Consider the following 22,332-nt stretch of genomic DNA (forward strand, 5'->3'; position numbering starts at 1 on the left):
GCACTCGCGCACCCGTTTTTAGGTGGGACTGAATGGAATTAATGAGCTGTGTTTATTGAAGATTAAATACACTAGAGTCACTCAGTTTATTATACTCTCTATTTCAGAGTACTTGCATTTTAATTATGCATTGGTATATAAAGACAGTTTAAACAAATTTGAATAAAAGTTTTTTTAGACAATTCTGACCTACCCTACCTTTAAGTAAAAGATAAAGTAGCTCATGAGAAACAAGTAACTGATATTAAATCTACCAAAGTATCAAAAGTAAAATAAATGTTATATATAATCGCACACTGTGCCTGATTGAGGATATGTAAGAATTGACTTGCACAATTTGTCAGAAATTTACATAAACCTTGCAGAATCTACTTAATGCTATTAATTAAAAAGAGAAAATAATAGTTGACTCAGTTTAATAGTTTACACTTGATTGATTCTTAACATTGTTTCATCATATGGATGATCCATGACTTGTGTTTATGTTGTTGTTCATGAGTCCCTTGTTTGTCTCGAGCTTGTTTGTAAACTGCTCACTGTTCTGTTCTTTAGCTCATGTGCTTTTTAGAGCATCTTCTGCATATTTAAAGTAAACCCTCCCCAACAGTGCCCAGGAGGAGGTGGCTCACAGCAGTCCCGAGGTATAGCCACAGAGGGGCTGATGGGAGACAACGATGACTGGATTGCAAGAATGGCTGCTGAGAACTGGAGAGGAGGACACTGAAGGGAAACACAGGGACTGACAGAACACATTAAATCCATTGTAACAGTTTGGAGAGGAGGTGGGAGAGGGAGGCTGGGAGGGGCCAACGGGTCTGATGAAGGCGATTCGGATTCAGGCAGAATCAAAGGACGTAGGGAATCCTCTTCTCCAAACAAAAATCAAATGGAGATGACTTGTGACAATTAAGTCTATTGGTTGAGCTGGAAAGATACTGACAGATCTGAGTAACCCCTCTTACTGTTTTAATGGTGCCTGCCCTGGGGTGCTCAATGTTTACACTTTTGGTGGAGATAAACTCATAAATTGCATACTAATAATAGCCGTCAATGAACAATAGAATGTATTAGAATGTATGTGTCAAAAGAATGTATTTTAACATAGAAATTCTTACATAATTCACCTCTAAGTACAGTAACAAACTATGTGTACTTTGCAGAGCTGCTGAAAAATTGCTCCCACTTTCTTCTCTTGCTCATTTACTCCCATTATCTGCCACTTTATCAAAGACTGTTCTATTAATCACATGGCAAACAGCATAAACTATATGCTATAATTTTCAAACTTTTATACTACATTATTATTATAAAGTTATTATATATCATAAAGCATTATATGTGGGCGCAAGTTTCAGAAAAATATAATGCCTGTATAGTAAACAACTTGGAAAATGGCAAAGCAACTCTCACATTCTCTTTAGAAAATGTACAAACTTTATAGTAACTAATATAAATGTGATGCAAAATAGGATAATCCATGAACTACCTCTGAAACTGTCTCAGTTGGCAGCAATTTGTGATGATAAAAGTCAGCTATATCCAGTCATCTCATATAAGAAATAATTATGTTGCATGTATGATTCCTTTAAAAAAAAAGCCTGGAATTAATATAATGGCAGCATACTTTATCATGTCTTTTGCTGTTGGAAAGTTGTATGTATTTATAGACTGCTAAAAGTGCCTTTAGTGCCTTTTGTAATGGACTCTATGACTACTCTCTTCTCTCTCTTTCTCACTCACTCTCTCTACCTTTATTTTTCGATATTCACTGACAAGACTTCCGGTTTCCCTTTCTGATTTTTTTGTTCTCCGAGTTGAGTGGTTTTAAAGCTATTCTTCAAATGTACAGTATGTGTACATGTAGGTATAGCCATGTATAGGCCTATATGCACCTTCACTGATGCATTGATGTGATGCCATTTGTGATTGTATTGGTGAGCATTGCTGTGGTAAACTGGGGAATTCTCTGACTGGTCAGACACACACACACACACACACACACTATTCCCGGGCAACCCATGGAGAATTCTTGTTCATTAAACTTTCATGTTGTTGAGTGCTAAAAAAGCAACTTTTCTCTCCCCTTTTCCTCAGACACTTTTACTATTTTTACATCATGTAAGAGAATGCCCTGTTTTTTATAGGCATATTCCCAGAATTTCATGATAGCTAATTGGCTACAAGGCACCTCAAGACCGTGAACTACAGCTGATAACAGTACTGAATCATGATCAATCATCCACTAACTATGTGTCTCAAAGGAGGTCAAATGATCTTAACACCTACAGTATGTGCAAACATGGAATGGCTACTAACCGGTTGTTGCAATTATTAACCAGTCAATTCAGTGCTTAGTCAGAGCAGTTTTAGTGTTAAAAGAGCAGATGAACCTCTTCACATCTCAAAGCAAACTGACTTATAATGCAATAAGCCGACTCTTGCTCTCAAACAATTAAATGTAAGTGAGAATTCATGAGGGAAGGTAAAAAATAAACAGGTTAAAAATAGACCGCGAACATCTAGAGAAGCCCATGACAAGCTCAATTTTTAAATATTTCAGCAGTGACTTCCAAGTGTGAGCTATTTTCAGCTTCAATTCATAATTTAATGCCTACGTTTTTCCTCCCAGAAACCATGAAACCTTCCTTATATGCTAAGAAAAAAAAAGAAAGGAACAAGAAAAGATGATCCAACAAACTGATCTTTTCAACAAACTGATTTTGGTAAGACACATTGTCTTTTTATAAGGACTTTTCTTTTGAGATTGCAGTCTGGCAAGAGGCTGTCCTCAACAACTGAACCAGTTTCATAAGTCTAGAAGGAAAAATGGCTGCCACTCTTTCACTAGTAGTCACATTGGAAAAGAAACAACGAGGGCTATAACCAGGACATTTTTCTAAAATGATGTGAATTAAACATCCTCCTTCTACTGTTTATGTGGGATCTTATAAATGATTGGCTTGAAATATGCCGGTTTTGTATCCTCAGACAGGCAATGCTGCCTTTCCTAAGGCCCAGCTAACAAAAATTTTTATACGAAAGTTTTGCTAGCCTTCCAATTTAGTTACTGTATGAAAAAAAATTCTGAATGTTTAAAACATCCAGTTTGGATGTTAATGCGGATTTTCAAAACATTCTGAAACAAGTAGCAACATTTAAATAATGTTAGAAAAATGTCAAACTAAAAAAAAGTTCTGAGAACATCAGAAACAAGTGATGCAAATGACAAATTTAAGAAGAAAAAAACACTTTTAATTCGCAAAAAAAAAACGTTTTTTATACTCACTTGAGGTGGTGTTTCACTTGTGTGTAAAAGCGTTAATGTGAATAATGGAAGATGGAAACACATTTGCTGAATAAATTCTGACGTAGCGAATATTAAACCCATGTGACCAATCGGCTGTTTCCTCTGATGGTGTTTTATTTACTGTTGGTTACTAGGTTACCAATACCACCATGATCCACTCGAACCATTTGATGGAAACGCACCTAATTCACATTTGTTTGTTTTTTTCTTTTGCAAACTTTTAAAAGATGTGTTTGACGTTTGGAAGGAAACCCATCTATAGTAGCTCACCACTGAAAGCCAGTTAGATCCTATAGCCTTTGAATAATCCTAAACCCTTTTTTTCTGGTTTCTCTTGAGAACAGGGGATGTATTTATTCCCTCCATTTAGATGTAGCAGAATCCACAAACTCACAGCCAATACAACTGCGAGCTGGATGCAGGGTTTATGAACAAGACACTGTTCTGGACAAGGTGTTCAAGGGAGAACAGCTCTACAATGAAGGAGCTCTGTGGGGGAACAGGTCTTGTCACAATAAGTTATTTTTACTTGATTCTATGAGTTTTCAGAGTTTTAACTTAATTTTATTCAGCAAAAATACACAAGCAGACCCGCTGGAGAATCATCCTTGTGCCCACATTTCTGCAAAATAATATTTTGTTACTTGCACGTGCAACTCATTAACGTGAATGTGGCAACATTGTATTACGCTGGTTGTTGTATTTATCACGGCAGTTATGAAATTAAATGTCCGGTTCACATTTGAAAATAACATACCACCAACACAAAACCTTACCGATAGTTTTTTTAAACAAAAATAAACGTAAAATAATTTGTTGAAGCAACCATGCCACTTTAGCTTGCTTAGTCTTTGAGCTCTTTGATCATGACTACCAAACAAGTTTACTACGTCAGAAAAGCCAAACATATGGTGATGCAAACGTCAAAATACATGTTAACAAATCATACACTGTGTTTTAAGGTTATAATATAGTAGTGTGCAAGGAACCACAAGAAAAATAAGTGTTAGGCTAATCATAATTTGTGTGAAAAGAAATACAAGTTGCTGATATTTTACTGGCACTAGTGCAGAGGGGGACAACGTACACAACTCCATTACTTGAGTGAAAGTATAGATACTGCTGGTAAAATATTGCGCCTTTACACGTGAAAGTTGTAAAAATCTGTTTTTACAACTTTCACGTGTAAAGTAAATTTCCCTTTTTATGTCAACACGTTGTTTTATTATTGTTACATTGTTGTGCCATCAAGGTGCCTTAAGCCAGTCAGCAATGCTCCATCCAACTTAAACTCAAGTAAATGTATTGTGTTACTGTCCACCTTTGGACACGTGTTCATTTCAGCTGGAAACTGCAGTGAATTGTATTTATAGGTAAAAGTGACGTGACATTTTTAGAATATGTATATACATACGCAGTGACCTGACCAGGTGTGCCATTCACACACACTTCTCAATGATTAGCTCTGACCTGTTCTCAAGGCTGCCTTAAACCGTATGAACAGCTCGATTACAGGGTTTTATCTGTCCCAGCTGGCCTGATCTCAGCTAAAACTGAGATAAAACACAGTTACCCATCAAAAAATATACCAATATCATATCTCAGACAAGCATTTCATCAAATAGGCCTACTGCTACTGACTACCACAAACATAAGCCAAACTACTCATACTGATACTAACTTTCATTTAGCACATACAAGTCAACCTAACCAATTTAATACAAAATAACACAAAGACTACGGAAGGATCCCTTATTTGCTACCACAGCCACATTTCTCTAAATATCAATGGGCACAATTTGTTTAATTGGTAAGAATTAAGCCTAATTGAGAAAATACATGTGCTCTGTGTCAACTATAAGTGATGCTGTCTGAAATCGTCTACTGTCTGAGCAGGAACTATATTTGAAAAATGCTAAAAAGTTAATCTGCCATGTTGGCTTTGTCATGTGATCTGTCAGTTGTGTCCCTTTAACGGCATTTGACACTTCTCTCCCATGGCATCATGGTAAAGTGTCAATCAAATGCACACTCCATATCTCAGCAGTATACGCCATCCAGGTACTTTTTGCCAAATGTTTTTCGAATATGTATATTATGACATGTACTCTTTCGGGATCATGCTTTTTGCATACTATATAGGCCTATACAATAGTAAGTAGGCATATTCGAATGCAAATGGAATTCTATGCATAATATGTCATAAAATATAGTCCCTAAGGGTGACATCACCTATATGAACAGACTATTTGATATTTGTTTATATTTCTCCTTAATATTTAGGCCTAAGGCAGGGACATTGTTTCATAACACACATTAGTGTACAAACTTTCCATTTAGCATACTTATATTAATATTTAATACATTTTTTGTGATTTTCACTGACTAAAGTAGGTTGTTGATATGGCAGTTGCTTATATCATGGGGAAATACTGAAAGTGTAGGGAAAACCATTTTCAAAAAGCACACATGATTCATGTAAGATTAAGATTATGGTAAATCTGTAGGCCTCTCCATATTTTCTACATCTGTCTGCCTTTACTACACTGTGAACCTTACAGAGAGTGACATACATGGACAAACACGAGGTCATTGTTGTGCAGTTGTAAACAGATAATGAGACAAACGGTGATTTTGAAATATGATTCTCCTCTCAGCACATTCACTTCACAGGCACAGTACACCACAACTGCCACACATTTCCAGTGGCTGGAGAGTCGTGATGTAGTGGCGCCTATGACTCAATCAAAGCTATAGATTACCATTTCCGTTGCAGATTAGTCGTCATAGGAAAAATTACATAACCTCGCCTCAATTTTCTATCACGTCATTTCCGTCTGAAAGAGTAACTGTAGGCTAAGGGAATACGCGAAACGCAACTCAGTCAGTCAGAGCCATAACTAACGCTTTACGTCAGCTTCTCCAAATCATCCATGCCGAGGAGAGGGAGATGATCACATGAGGAAATTGTATTTTAGATATAATCTCGAAACACACGAAAAGCGCCAGACAGTCGCCACTTCCAGTTATATTTTAAAAATGAATATTTTTTTGTAGTCAAGTCGTCCTCACATGCATCGACTGAGCCAGGCGAAATAATCGCGAGCCAATCACGAACCACACCCCGGGTGTAAAGCTGCGAAAGGCTGTATTTCTAGTCCAGATAGTGGATATATTTGAATATATTGACAGTAGACACAAAACAGACGTTTTAGCTTCCTGACGTTTAACGTGTATCACATTAGACGTGCTTTCTTTCTACGCAAGCCTCGTTCTATCTTAGCCTTTCTCTAAGATAACATTCGCTGTGTGTTATAGCCTACCATATAAAATAGTGTTTGGGCGACTGCTTGAGGGCGAAGAGCACCTTGTGTTGCCCCCGGAGGTGCATCGGGTGGAGTGGGGTGGCTCGCAGCAGTTGCGAAGTATGATTCATCCTCGCTCTCTGTCACGCCCCATCTCTCCGACTGCTCTCCGTGGTGCACCTGTAACTCGCCTGACCTCAAATCTAGCTAATTTCTACTCACACACTACAACGACTGTTAAAACCAATCTATCCCAAGTTCATCTGTTGCATTAACTCCCGCTTCCTATACAGAGGCCATTGCAACCCGACGCTTTTATCCAGGATATTTAGACCTAGCGCGTTCTTGAGCTGCGAAATCACTTACGCTTTTAGGGAATCACAATCACACGTTACTATGACGGACTAGTGAAAGGTCATGAAGCTGAGCTTCAAATTAACACTGAAAGTGTCAAAAACGTCTGTGGGTGGATAGGCTACACAAAGGAAATCGTCCAGCACTTACTTTAGCATGACTTGTTCCTTCTCCTCTTCTTCCCTTTGCCGAACCATCACTGCCATGATGACTTCCCTTTCCTCCTCTGTGAGGTGACTCAAGTCCGGCATATCAGGCATGGGAGCCGGCACGGTGGGTGGGCGAGGGCCGCTTTGGGGCCCTACCGAGGCGGACATCTTTTGCCCTGCTCCCAGGCGTAGGCTATCTATTGGCAGTATCCCGAGCGCTGGAGCCACACCTCACGACATGGTCCACGGATAGAGCAGCGTTCTTTGAGAACAGTGCAAATCTTGCATGGTTTCAGGCACCCACAACTGTGCTTTTGTTTCTCTTCGTGTTTTTTTTTTTCAACCCACCCCTCCTCTTTTATCGCTACCCCCACCCCCGCCTCTCTCCTCCACCTCCAGTTACGGGAAGCCCATCATCTCTACGCCCGTAGACGACGCAAACAGAGGGACTCCGGCATTAGCTAGCAGATCTGTGATTTCCCCCTTCACTGAACCGGGGGCTCGGTATTGGACGATGGCAAAGGCGGAGTCCGTCTCTCGCCCACTGATCTCTCTCTCTCTCTCTCTCTCTCTCTCTCTCTCTCTCTCTCTCTCTCTCTCTCTCTCTCTCTCTCTCTCTCTCAGAGAGAAAAGTCAATGGAAATACAGATCCGCGGCCGCGTATACCACTATCTTCAACGCTTACTCGTTTGTGGAATTGGCACAAAAAAAAAACATTTGTATATAAAAGTTATACATTCCCGTTTCTTTTTTCATATCGGTGTGTCGTGTTTTTGCTCGACCACGCACCTTCACAAGTACGTTCGCATCTCAGTATTTTTAGGAGCCTATCTGGCAGTAGTACGGTAATAGGTGCACACTCTTGCCAGGCTATTTTTAGAATCGCTCCCGCGGACCACTTAAATACAATCAATTCGACAGTTTTGTCTGACTGAGGGATGTCTGAAATAAAATTATCCGCAAAAGTATAATGTGCACATAACATAAATCAAAAGACATCTTAAAAGAAAACTATAGGCTATTATGTGATTTTTTTTTTTAAATGCATGGGCAGAGATGAAACAATAGCAAGTAAACAATCCACAGAGAAAAAATACAACAATAATCAAATTAATATGATTAATTAATTCGATGAATGTTGATGATTAGGGTACATGCAAGTGCAACAGGAACGTTTTTTTTTTTCAGAACCATGGACAGCGATACACGATGTGGATAAACTTGTTCCGCTATGAATTCAGTCCACAAAGTTATAATAGCACATTTCTCCAGACTTGAAAAGTTTATTTTGTGCGTGTATGTGTGTGACACAAAACACTTTCAGCTACATTAGTACATTTCTACGAATGTTTGTATCTCGGCTGATTTCTTGTCCCATGTGGTGCAATATGGCCCTTTTCATGATTTCCAATGTTGTGCTATAACAACTAAATTAGCAAATAAAATATTACACGATGCCTCAATGTACGTTCTCTCATTTCCAAATATATTGGAGCTTTGACATGAATGCAAACTGTTCTTAAGGTGGCCATCTTCCATAATGTCCCCCTATTTATTTAAAATTAACCTTGTAAATAAAGACAGTTCATAGTTCCCACGTCAAGCTCCAAAAGACTGCCAAAGCAGCGGAATGTTCTTCACATGCACTCAGATTTAAAAACAGCAAGACAATGCCTTTGACATCATTGATAGCACATGCATGGCATTGACTTTCACGTGATGTGGTAACTGAACATGATGCAGCAATTTGAATAATTGAGAATAATTAGAACCAGCCTAGATTAGAACACCAAGCCTGGTTTCACAGCAGGGTTTAGATTAAGCCAGGATAAGCCTTGGTTCAATTAGGACATTTACATAGCTTTCATAAACGTGCCTTAGAAAAAAAAAATTTGTTGTCCATCTTGAGACAAAACAATGGCACTGACATATTTTAAGAAACCATTAACAAACATTACATAATGCTTAACAGATCATTGGTTAATATATATTCACATAGATATAAATATGAGATAATGTGCTTGTTAATGTTTAAGCTACTAATAAACTTATTAAATGTTACATAATGAAAAAAAAAATAGTTAAATCAAGTAATTTTTACCACGTCACACTATTCGTGTTAACTTATTATTCACAAACTCATAACCACAGTCCGTGAGTTCATTTGATCTTTGTTTGTTGTGGTGTGTATGCAGACTTCTACTATTTACACATTTTCACAAATCATTTATTAATAATTTGTTCATGTTTTTGTAGTACAGTACCCAATCTAAAGTTGAAACCATTAAATATTTATAAAAGTTTACTAATCATTTAGTACCTTTATGGGCAGTCATCTCAACGGCAAAAGTTTCCCAAAATGACCTGGATTCCCTTTTTACACATATTTCAAATCATTTATTAATTTTAGTGTTAATTCATGTTTTTGTTTTATTGTTTTATTTTGGGTTTTATTATTATTATTATTTTTATTATTTATTAATTTATTTATTGGGGGGGGGGGGGGGGGTACAGGGTTCAAATAATCAATTTGAACCCTGTACACCATTGGCCTCTTAACCAACCCTTAAACCTACACATCCCACCAAACATGTCCTTACCATATCACACCTCAATAGCAGAGTGTTTATCATTAACTAACAATTATTATTAATTATTATTATTTTGATAATTTAAGTACATAAAGACACCTAATATATAGCCCAGTCATATTGGTTTGAATCACTCACTACCAAACAACTTTTTTGCTATTGTACATTTGTAAATGGGAAAAAAAGTGCATTAGGTAATAAATTACACTGAAGCTGAATGACATTTGCATATATTCAAGTAGTACTTGATCATAGGAATTGAAAGTTTTATAATTTGTAAGCAATTTTATTTAACATTAATCTGTTAATCATTGTGTAATGATTAATAAGTTCATTAGTAAACATTAACAAGCACATTATATCATACTTCTAGCTAAGTGAATATATATGAATTCATGATTTATGTAAAGTTTCTTAATTAATTATTATTTAATAAAGTGTGACCAGTGTGGTAAACTGGTAACCGTCGTGTTGTGTCTCCATTTTGCCGTATGGCAAGCCGTTTTAGCATTTAAACCTTTGTCCTGACTATCTATAAATATATTTAAAGCTAGTAACAATTGTATTTTGACGAGTGATAATTATAATTCGCCTAGTCAGAATGACAATTAGAGATATCTGCAATTATAATTGCACTAGTAAGAAATCCGATTTGAGATATCTGTAAAATATATTTGACTAGTCAAAACTCCATTTAAGATATCTGCAATGATGTCATTGCTATTTTTAAAAGACGCGTCGTCTATCTGCAAAGGTAATTAGAGATATCTCTAATTCGATTACGACTAGTCACAATTATATTTGAAGATATCTGAATTGCACTTGCTCCTAGTCGAATCCCCTGTTGCGTGACGTGGAACTACATGTCCTCAGCACCGCCCAGAGTTCCTCCGCTCCTCCCTAGCAATAGACAATCACACAATGCTTGACTGAATAAATGTATCCATTTATTAAGAATCAGTCTATAGTTAATTTATTGAGTGAAGACTTTATTTGTTCAGCTACAGTAGAAAGAAATTAGGCACTGTTTATTTTATTTGTCTCTTATAGTATTTGTCATTTTGTTTGTAATTTGCTTTTTTGCTTATTTTTAATAGCAAAGATTAAATTAAATTAAATATCTAGGCCTATATTGTAATTATAAAATTACATTAAATAAATAATTAAATAACTCGTTTCATGAAATAAGATTTTGGTCGTCCCAAACCTGTTCAGAATTGTGAAAGGTTAGCAAATGTTAACATGATTGATAATAATGTCAATGTTGCAAACATCTTTGTAAGGACACTGGCATGTAATCAGTTATTTTATAAAGGGGAAGGAATGGTCAAAAAGCAGGGCAGGAACAGAGTTTTTTTTTTTTTTAATTAATTTATAAAACAATGATTTGTAAGTTCTGTCATATTTTTCAATTACTTTTACTGTTTTAGTTTTTTCCCCATGGTATCGATTCAGTATTGAATACTCCTCGAACTCCTCCTACTCCTCGCTCCTCGAAGACAAAATGGTTAGAAAAGGCGGGGCTTAGCAAAGGGGTGGTTTGAGTACACAATTAAGATATCTATAAAATAATTTCGACTAGTCAGAATGTTCATTCAAGATATCTACACTGACATTCTTCCTAGTCACAAAGCTGAATGCAGATATCTCCAAAGAAAGATCCTCCTAGTCAAAAAGCAGACTGAGATATCTACAATTAAATTGAAGATATCTTTAAATGAGTTTTGATTAGGACGAGTTCCAATTCAAGATATCTCTAATTAAGTTTTGCCTAGTCAAAACTCCAGTTCAAGATATCTACAACTGTAATTTGACTAGTAATAAATTATTTAAAGATATCTACATATGTATTTTTGGATATCTTAAAAAACGATGAATTAAAGATATCTCCAATTTGATTATGACTAGACAAAACCCAGTTAGAGATATCTTGAACTGGAGTTTTGACTAGGCAAAACTTAATTAGAGATATCTCTAATTTAATTGCCACTAGTGCAATTATAATTTGAGATATCTCTAACTGGGTTTTGTCTAGTCATAATCAAATTGGAGATATCTTTAATTAGAATTTCCACTAGTCAAAACTCATTTGTAGATATCTGAAAATATTTTCCAATTGAAGTCAATGGAAGAATATGACTAGTCATAAAAGCATTGTAGATATCTGTAATGTATATTACGACTAGTCAAATTAACATTGTAGATATCTTCAATGCATATTACGACTAGTCACAATCACATTGTAGATATCTTAATTGCAATTACGACGAGTCAAAATTGCAGAAGAGATATCTGGAACTGGAATTATGACTAGTCAAAACTGATTTATGACTAGTACGGGAAGGAGTATTTAATGCTAAAACGGCTTGCCATAGTTTGTGTGTTAACTTGCAGAAACTGTAAAGCGATGAATGTCGGGTGCCAGCCAGTCGAGATAGTCTCGAGAACTGTCTCGCGCATGCTCAAAATAATTATCGTGATTGTTTATCTTTCGGGAGTCAGATAAGTGGTCTGACCAAATAAGCTTATATTCTTACTTGTCAAGTTTAGTACTCAGGTAGGCTAAACATTCACACTATCCCACACTTGTGAGCAATGCGAATTCGCTTAAACCACAAGTAGGCTGAAGTAGCTCGGTATACTTTACTGCCCAATGTAATGTTGTATCCGAGTAGCAAAATTAACATTGTATAAGTGCAACATTTACATACGCTTAAGTGTACTTCTGAACGACTACAGGTACTGAACTGGTTTAATGTACCTTACCTGTCAACAGGTAAAGGGCAACAGACCGACAGTGGAAAAAGTAGCGCCCTCGCGCCCTCTGTTGTAAGGACACGGCATTACATAGGAAAATGCCCTTGGGCTAGTTGTCACAAAGCTATTTTTGGCTCTATGTAATATTTCTAAGTGTAAACAATACTTTTGATTGTTCATTTTAATTTTCCAAAACCAGCAGCAGTGCCAGCTGTTACCAAGACATAACTGTAAAAATACAATAACAATGTTATGAGCATTATGGGATGGTGTTTTGTGAACTGTAGTCCAGTTTCTGTCATTAAAGCATATAATCTCATATAATATAATCATATAATAAAAACAGCCTGAATTATTAAAATCTGTATATTACTGTAAACTGTACTGATATTAACACAGACAGTGTAAGCTAAGATCCCTCAATGACTTAAATACAGCCTCTCCAGAAACGGTGGTCAATATATGAACAGATACAGAGAACAGTATTACACACATAAAGACAACATATGGCAAACGCACACAACAATGAAATAATCCAATAAACATCAACTAAACACTGCTGCACTATTAACAAATTGAGAACTTTTAAAACAAAACAGGAACTTATTAGTTATTCATTTTAATATTGCACATTTAATAATACATCATGATATAACCACATTAACTGAAACCTTTTTGTTGGAAGGTGTGTATTTTTGAAAGCCAATTTCTGATTTCACACAATTACCAATTTTTTTTTAAAAGGCTACAGACAACATGTTAAACAACTAATAGTGGAGATTTTTCAGTGACCCAAAAAGTTGTTTTGTTTACAAACCATGAAAATGTCCAAAACTGACATCTTGAAACAGCACTGGAGACAACTAAAAGTCAAAGGGAATGTTTAGGGTGGTTTTAATTAAGTAATCATTTTTGACAGTTTGACAAATGTATGTACAGTATATACAAAGTAAAACAAAACACCAACACAACTATAGAGGAGAAACATGTATTCTAAGTGTTGGACTCGACATGTACTTCCAAAACAAATCAATTGCAATGTGATACTATAATTTTTTCAAAGTAAAAATAGACATTTACAGTTAACTACAGACAACTACATTTTAACTACACTACAACTACATTTTTAAATTATATTCAGTTTAGTGCACTTAAGATTTAAAAAAACATTTCCAGACGGATTTTATTGCAATCTTCTGGATGTCGTATTGCAATACCATTGCGAAGAAGCATCTCTGTGTACGGTGGCCAGAAAGTGTCATCAGTAGCCACATAAGGGTCATGTGGAGTTTCTAATGTTTTATTGGTCAATCTCTGTAATAAATAAATGTGTATGATTAAATGTGTTAAAAAAAAGAGGGTTAGTAAATTAAAGGTGCACAAAGTGATTTCTGAGAAACACTGTTGAAAGTGGATCGGACCGAGCAGCATAACAAGCGTGCAGGCAATCAGAAGTAGGGGGCGTTTACACTCATGATGAGGGAAGAGAGAGGGAGATTTAAAGAAATACTGTTGAAAAAGAGATGGCTGAAAGACTCAAAAGAGAGAAGGTCAGAGGAATATCACTGGGAAAAGAAGGGTTATGATCAGGCAAGAGCTTTAGGACCCGCGTTAATATTAGAAAAGCTTTCCAGCACTAGAGAGACCTAAGCGGGAAGCCCTGAAAACAGACGCAGAGGTTGTTGTTTCTGCTCCATATGCGAGTAACAGTGGTTTTGCTATGTTTCACAGAACCAAGATATGTAGTAATGTTAGCTATATTAACCGGATCGTTTTTTCATATTTTGTCTGGAGCTGCTATAGGGCTGCACGATTATGGCCAAAATGATAATCACGATTATTTTGATCAATATTGAGATCACGATTAATTATCACGATTATTTGTTGATTTGAACCTAAACAAATGTTATTGTCACATAGGCTAATTATAACTGCTTTCACATCTATATTGTGCTACATTTCCTGCTAATATACAAATATGTGCATCAAAATAAAACAGGTCCTCTTATTCACCAAAATTCAGTGCATCTCCTTAAAGAATAAATAAAAATATTTTTTTTATTTTTTATTTTATATTGTATTTATATTTTATATACATTGTATTTATAATAAATATTAGGATAGACTAGAGATATTATCTTCTGTTATAATTATTATTACCTATTATTACATGGCTTGGTTAAATTCTAATGTAGAATGCGGTCTGTTATTTCTTGATAACAGAAGTTAGTTCTTTAACGAAAGCAATACAATCGTTTTTAAATAAATAAACTAATTTTTAAATCAATAATTTGTGTCAAATTATTGATTTATTTGGTAAGTCGCCATGTAAGCGGGATCCCGATGTCGGTGAATAAAATTCAGAGTCATTGTTATTTGAAAAGTCTCTTGTCATTTGAAGTCGCTCGCGCGCAGACACACTCGGTCTCTCTCGCGCACTATTGCTCGCGCGCAGACACACTCGGTCTCTCTCGCGCACTATCGCTCGCGCGCAGACACACTCGGTCTCTCTCGCGCACTATTGCTCGCGCGCAGACACACTCGGTCTCTCTCATCCAGTTCGCTTCGCTTTTGTCCAGCCCGGCAAAACATTCTAGTTCCTACATCTAGAAACTCCGCGGTGCAGGGAACAACTCTGATTATTGGCTCATGGAGTCACGTGATCAGACAGTGGTTTACACAGCGAGTTGCTAAAAAAAAAAAAAACTTTAATATGGAGCTGACGCATTTTACATAAAATATCGTGATTAAAATTTGATTAATTGTGCAGCCCTAAGCTGCTATGCTGCTGGCGACTAACAAGTTGTTTTCTGGTGCACTGTAGGTTCATTTTTTGTTCTTTCTTGTCTTTCGTTTGTCATCTTTGCTTTATTTTTCATGAAGCATCATTTTACTTCACTTCAGCTATGATAAAGAGACATCCACTCTTGCATGGCGTGCAGAGCAATGAAGGGAGGGGTGTGTTTGTTTGGGTTGATTTCAAATATCAACAGTGTTTCTCAGAAATCACTTACTGTATCTTTAAACATGCTGTGTCAAGAAACAAGTTCAGTTCCATTCTATTAAATCAATAACAAATTCTATTCTTGAAAAGATTACAAACATAATGTGAAGATATAAAAAGAAACATGTTTTATTGTGATGGGTATCCGAACATACCTCGATAATCTCACTCAGTGAAATCAGGTTAATCTCTGCATCATATGCAGCGGCCTGAAAAATCCAAATCCAATATTTACATGCAACAGCCAAAAAATACAAATCCAATATTCTCTGATCTGATTGAGAGTGTAAAGATGCCACCTACTCTTTTTTTCTTTGTGCCGTTTCCTAGGGGATCAGGAAGTGGGAAGTGCTCAGCTAACATGTCGCTCAGTATTTCCATCAGACTGCTATGATAGTCCTTTAGATTGTTGATTTTTCTCTTCATATCCTGCAAAATACTGCAAAAAAATGATGTGGGGGAAAAAATAGGATTGGATTATTAATGTAAAACACATTATAATTTATTGTAAAAACACAAAGAGTGTGTGTATATATATATTTTGGAATGGCATGGGGTGAGTATCTTTTTTATTCTTGGGTAAATATCCCTTTAAGCAGATGTAATAATGTGATTTTTAATCCCAGCATTATACTAAGAACCTGTGCTCGGATTTCTCATTTTCATGTCGTAATCTGGTGATTTTCTCAGACACTGCATTCAATGCTTCTTTCTTCTCAGCTTGCCATGTCTGCTCCCTGAAAAACATTTTTAATTAGAGTTTATACATGTTGTATATATTATTCATGAATGTATTTTTCAGTCCTATTTAAAAGTTAATTTAACTGTTAACTAAACTAAAACCATGAAAAAACCCATATATACATATATATATATATATATATATATATATATATACTTGGTACTAAAATGACAAACTCCATAAGTCAATGGATTTTGGTTTAATGGCTGAAATAAGGTCTGAGGTGAACAAGCTCAAGACACTTTCACTTTTATTCTGACATTAAATGCATCAGTATTACTCCAAAACGTGATTTTTTTTGCTAACAAAAAATGGGACTACAGAGGCTATTGGGGAGATTAAACATCAAGCCGAACAGGTAATTGAGTCTTTTACAGCCTCGCTATGCTTATAAATTGTGCTCTTATAAACTATTCTAACTCAAATGTTCTGGGAAAATGTTGGGACCGTGGTGTAGTTCGTTTATAGCCTACCTTTAGCTTTTTACTTCTGGCAACTGCATTTAGGCTTCAAAATTCATAAAAGTGGTGTTCATCCGTGAAATTTATCTTGATGGACAAAACATGCAAGTATCATAAACCTTTGTTGATCACAAAGCTTGTTTCTTTGCGATAATCCAAAAGCCTGTGTAAAAATCCTATTGGGTTTTTGTTTTGGAACAAGTTTGATGCTAACTGCTGGCTGGCCTACAAAGTGGCATCATACCTGCACCACTCTATTGTGCATGAGCTTTTAAAGTGAAAGCAGCCTGATATACCTGCTGCTGTCTGTCATGTTAATCAAAGAACAAGTGAAAAAGAGAAACTTTTGTAACTTTAATTGTAAGCATTAATCTGTATTATATGTCATATTTTATTACCAACTGTTTACTTGTCTTTTTTGTAAATTTAGTTTGACGATTCAAACAAAGCCTCCCAGTTCTGTATGCAAGTTATTGCAACTAAATGACCCAAATTATCAAACAATTATCAGATAATAAACTATCTATATGGCAGTATTCCCCATATCAAAAATCGATATTGTTCAAGGTATCGTATCAAAGTTAGAAATTTCAGTATCTTATTCTTGACAACGCTACATTGCAGCATCCCCTTTTCTCACATTGCCTGAAACGTCTCCCTAAACCTTCTAAATAAATCCTTTCCGAGAGCCTACTCTGCTCTGATTGATCAGATGCCTCAGTCTGTTGGTCTGCCGCTTGTCAGAAACTAAATTATCTATTACTATATCTGAATTTCAGCTCCAAGAACCTTCCTCAGCACATGTATACACAGTGATACGGACAGTAATGATGGCATTGATTTAACCGTATCAATTCGAGCCCGAGTCCTCATCCTTTGGAAGTGCATGCAAAGTGGATTTGCTTTCGCAGAAGAAAACAGCATCTTCTCGTCATGTCGACACAAACCAAACTCTTCCAGGCCTCAGCTACAACTAGTGTTTAAGGGCGGATCAAAGTAGACATTTGCGTTTGCGGGTGGCCAAAGAAGACCATAGGCTGGCATTTGTGCATGAAATAAGACTGGAATTACTGACGACTCGTTTTTCAGAAATAGGTATGCAACACTCCATGCAAAGCAACATTAAAAAGCATAATTGGGGCTCTTTAACAAAAACTGTGTCGCACCTTTTCAAAATCTTTTTCTGGGCATCCAACTTTGATTGCGAGTATGACAGGACCATTTTAAGTTGACTGTTGAGTCTTTGCAACTGTGAGGAGAAAGAGTGTAAAAAGAAAGTTGTAACTGCATTTATATTTTGGTACACTCACTGCCTATTAAGTGTTATTAAAGTAATAAGTTACATACCTCTTCTTTTCCAACAGCTACTAAGACTTCAGGATTTGTTGTCAGCACTAGAAAATAATAATAATAATAATAAATGTCTTCACATTAACTGTGCAATTAAAAGTGTGGTTACCAGAGTTTTGAATATTGCATTTATTAGCCTATATTATATAATTTTGAAACAGTACATAAAACAATAGGTAACAGCTTACATTTTGGTTCCATTTCCTGCCACTGCTCAAGCTCAGATGTGATTGCAATCAGGCGATTCACTGCCTGCCCACAAAAACAAAAAAACAAAAAATCAATAAACTATATTTTGGCAACCACAACCAAAAATCACATTTAAAAAGCATTTATTCAAATCTTAGAAGTTTACTAAGATCCTTCTAGTATCTATTAAATCCCACAATAATATTTAAAATATCAGTAAGCTTGGTCGCTACTTAAACATTAGTCCTACCGAAAATGTGCAGTCACAACCGAAACATGAGATGTTTTGTCAAAAATAAAGTATACGAAATACCTATTAAGGACAATATAACACTATAATTTGGTAGTTTCAAATTTGGGGAGAGGAAAAATATTCCAAAACTTTCTGAAAATAAAATATGAGAATTAACTGCACAACTGCTAGAAATGTGTACCAATGAATATTATACAATTTGCTGTATACATTTGTGGGAAAATACAAATTTTTTTGAAAGACGTTTCAAACTCGGACTTTGAACCAATTCTGTACAATAGCCTGTCCTATATACTGAAAAGTAACATGCACACAACTGATTTCTAAAATAAAAAGTACCAAAAGGAGAAAGACAAACCTCATCATCAGCCTCTGTGTCAGCCAAAATTATCTCATTTTGAAGCTGAAAGATATAAGTGCTTGTGTTAACTAGACAGTTGCATCTCAGCTGAATTTCCGCAGCTGCTGTCTATATAATTCACAAACGGCTAAATAAAAGGGTGCAAAAAAAACTGACAAACATAAAACTTGTTTTGTCTACATTCAATGATACAAAAATGTACACCACCCAGGTCTGTGCGCCTGGTGATCACAGGCTGTACAAAAAGCTAGTGATTCATAAAGAGTTGTATATTTTATTATAACAAAGAATTGGTATAACTTACTTCACCCTAACTGACCACCGATCTAAAAACAATCCCATAGCAAATGAACTTAAGTTACCTTTTGTAGCACTCCAAACTGCTCCTCGCACTCCTCTACCAACACAGCTTTTGCAGCCATAACGTTAACGTTACATCCAGCGTCTGAAGAAGACGGAGAAGAGGACTGGCTGTCCTGCTCCATTTCGGTTTGCTTCGACGGTGCTGGGCTCTACAGATGTGATAAAAGTCAAACAAGCAAGAAGCACCAAACATAAGAGCAGAAAAGAGAAACGCAGATCATCCAGCCAGACATTAAAAAATGTTTATCATCCAAAAGGTGAACGTTAGCCGTGCAGCTAACGTAACGTAACCATTTCAAATAACTTTTTGCGGAACAGTTCTGTAAAGTGAAAAAGCTTTCGTACAGTTGTGACGATATCATGGTGGTAAATCCAAAATGCGCAGTCATGCTGCTACTCACCATATATCGTTTTTCTTTTAAGCGAATTCTACACACCCAAGTTTGGCACTAAACAAAACCACCAAAACAAAAATACCGCCAGCAACAACGTCATGACGTAGCGCTGGCGTCATACGCTGTGGACGTTCAAGGCTTTTGCAACTGCGCTGCTTGTGAGCAAATACAGGTGTCGTGCCAATGTACTTACCCCTGAAAGAAAGTGTATCCCCGGTCGCGGGAGCGCGCACGCATTCAGCAGTGAAGGTGGGCCGTTTGTTTGACCAAGGTAAATTAAACTATAACACGTAAATTATTTAAGTTATCGTTTTACTATTGTTGTTTTTTCAATGAGGTTTAGCAAAGACAGCTATCACGTGGCACATCTATCAAAATAATTGCTTTTATTCTATAGGCTAACGATCGGACTAAATTTGCAATGAATTGACAATGTCTGTGAATACACAAAGCGAGGGTAGCTAACGTTACAGATGATGGCCTATCATCAAGTGTTTTATTTTGTGAATAATTCACATAATGTCTAATAACAGCAGTGAATATGGACAAGTTTATTGTTTCCTGACAAAAGTTATAGTGGGATACAGATTTTTTCAGACCGTATTTTCGACCTGACAAAATATGTATCCCCCCAAAAAAAATCTACAGATGATGGCCTATCATCAAGTGTTTTATTTTGTGAATAATTCACATAATGTCTAATAACAGCAGTGAATATGGACAAGTTTATTGTTTCCTGACAAAAGTTATAGTGGGATACAGATTTTTTCAGACCGTATTTTCGACCTGACAAAATATGTATTCCCCCCAAAAAAATCTACAGATGATGGCCTATCCTCAAGTGTTTTATTTTGTGAATAATTCACATAATGTCTAATAACAGCAGTGAATATGGACAAGTTTATTGTTTCCTGACAAAAGTTATAGTGGGATACAGATTTTTTCAGACCGTATTTTCGACCTGACAAAATATGTATCCCCCCAAAAAAAATCTACAGATGATGGCCTATCATCAAGTGTTTTATTTTGTGAATAATTCACATAATGTCTAATAACAGCAGTGAATATGGACAAGTTTATTGTTTCCTGACAAAAGTTATAGTGGGATACAGATTTTTTCAGACCGTATTTTCGACCTGACAAAATATGTATTCCCCCCAAAAAAATCTACAGATGATGGCCTATCATCAAGTGTTTTATTTTGTGAATAATTCACATACTGTCTAATAACAGCAGTGAATATGGACACGGTTATTGTTTCCTGACAAAAGTTATAGTGGGATACAGATTTTTTCAGACTGTTTTTAAACATGTTATAAAAAGTAGGCTATCTCCTCTCCATAATGCACAGATGATGGCCTATCAACGTCTCGACTTCCTGTGGCGCCTGAAGAAAGCAAGGAAAGTACCCCCCTACCCCACCACACCACATAGAGAGTGTTTCATTCAGCTGCATCACTTTCTGGCGTGGGAATTGTCGGGCCTCCGATCACAGCGGATAGTGCTCAACCTAATATGAATTGTTCAGTTAAGACTATTACCCTTAAATTATGAAGTTATTCACTGACAGCAGATTTATGTCTCTGTAACATGTTTTTTTTAATGTAATCATAAAATGTCTTTTTCAGTTTTCAGAAGAAGTTTTGAAAAACGATACTGTAGATTTTCCTGCTACGAAAGAGGCTATCATAAAACACAGGCTGCAAATCGCTGTCACTCTTTTCCTAGAGACTGGTAAAGTAATTTAGGGGATGTTTTGGCAATCCAAATAATTGTCCTTATAATTGCTGTAAAACATCTTATGCAGCTATCAGAATTATTCCATACTTACCTAAAAAGTATTAGTGTGAAAAATGAAGAATTATAGATGCATGCTCTGCATTTTTTGTTTTGTTTCGAAGATGACCTGACTGACCCTATTCAGATATTTATCTATGTGTGCCCAAAGGAATTTGGAGAGTAATTCCTCATCAATGGATCCGTCCAGCGTTGGGATGTCATCGGTGGTTTCGGCCAGCCTCGAGTCTTCAGGCGTCCGTCGGGGAGGACGGAGGAGGAGGAGGAGATCTGCGCCGGCCCAGTCAGAGACCGTGCACGTCCCGTCTGACCAGTCAGAGACCACTCGCGTCCCGTCTGCCCAGTCAGAGACCGTGCGCATCCCGTCTGACCAGTCAGAGACCACTCGCGTCCCGTCGGCCCAGTCAGAGACTGTGCACGTTCCGTCTGCCCAGTCAGAGACCGTTCGTGTCCCGTCTGCCCAATCAGAGACCGGGCACGTTCCATCTGCCCAGTCAGAGAGCGTGCGCGTCCCGTCTGACCAGTCAGAGACCACTCGCGTCCCGTCTGCCCAGTCAGAGACCGTTCGTGTCCCGTCTGCCCAGTCAGAGACCGTGCACGTTCCGTCTGCCCAGTCAGAGACCGTTCGTGTCCCGTCTGCCCAGTCAGAGACCGTGCACGTCCCGTCTGCCCAGTCAGAGACCGTTCGTGTTCCGTCTGCCCAGCCAGAGACCGTTCACGTCCCGTCTGCCCAGTCAGAGACCGTGCACGTTCCGTCTGCCCAGTCAGAGACCGTTCGTGTCCCGTCTGCCCAGTCAGAGACCGTGCACGTCCCGTCTGCCCAGTCAGAGACCGTTCGTGTCCCGTCTGCCCAGTCAGAGACCGTGCACGTCCCGTCTGCCCAGTGTGAGACAGATTTAGAGATGACCATTTGTGGGGCCGCCCAGGCAATGATGGACTATTTGGAGCGTCTGG

General features: G+C 37.1%; 2 protein-coding genes across 3 annotated transcripts in view; both read right to left on the reverse strand.

Moving 5' to 3' along the window:
- rims1b (regulating synaptic membrane exocytosis 1b) overlaps nucleotides 1–7,589 on the reverse strand; it is an 81,305-nt gene extending 73,716 nt beyond the window's left edge. For both annotated transcript variants that reach the window (XM_079616663.1, XM_079616660.1), the window contains exon 1: nucleotides 7,117–7,589. In XM_079616663.1, the coding sequence (XP_079472789.1) occupies nucleotides 7,117–7,283 (167 nt within the window). In that variant the 5' untranslated portion in view covers nucleotides 7,284–7,589. The remainder of the gene's footprint in view (nucleotides 1–7,116) is intronic.
- A 4,921-nt stretch (nucleotides 7,590–12,510) lies between these two features.
- cenpk (centromere protein K) lies at nucleotides 12,511–19,760 on the reverse strand. The gene is made up of 10 exons (XM_079616447.1): nucleotides 19,588–19,760; nucleotides 19,186–19,335; nucleotides 18,821–18,865; nucleotides 18,209–18,272; nucleotides 18,018–18,064; nucleotides 17,837–17,919; nucleotides 16,109–16,204; nucleotides 15,771–15,906; nucleotides 15,623–15,676; nucleotides 12,511–13,777 (listed from the first exon to the last, which is right to left on the reverse strand). The coding sequence occupies exons 1-10, from the start codon at nucleotides 19,588–19,590 to the stop codon at nucleotides 13,622–13,624; spliced, it is 834 nt and encodes a 277-aa protein (XP_079472573.1). The 5' UTR covers nucleotides 19,591–19,760; the 3' UTR covers nucleotides 12,511–13,621.
- Nucleotides 19,761–22,332: the final 2,572 nt, after the last annotated feature.

The sequence above is a fragment of the Phoxinus phoxinus genome, assembly GCF_949152265.1.
Source record: "Phoxinus phoxinus genome assembly, chromosome: 6".
In the NCBI taxonomy this organism is placed as follows: domain Eukaryota; kingdom Metazoa; phylum Chordata; class Actinopteri; order Cypriniformes; family Leuciscidae; genus Phoxinus; species Phoxinus phoxinus.

Excerpts from the sequence above, each read along its gene's own strand:
- cenpk (XM_079616447.1), bottom strand. Across the intron at positions 15,677-15,770 it reads ACGGCACAAAGAAAAAAAGA|GCCGCTGCATATGATGCAGA; the intron begins GTAGGTGGCATC and ends TGGATTTTTCAG. Across the intron at positions 13,778-15,622 it reads CACTGAGTGAGATTATCGAG|AGATTGACCAATAAAACATT; the intron begins GTATGTTCGGAT and ends TATTTATTACAG.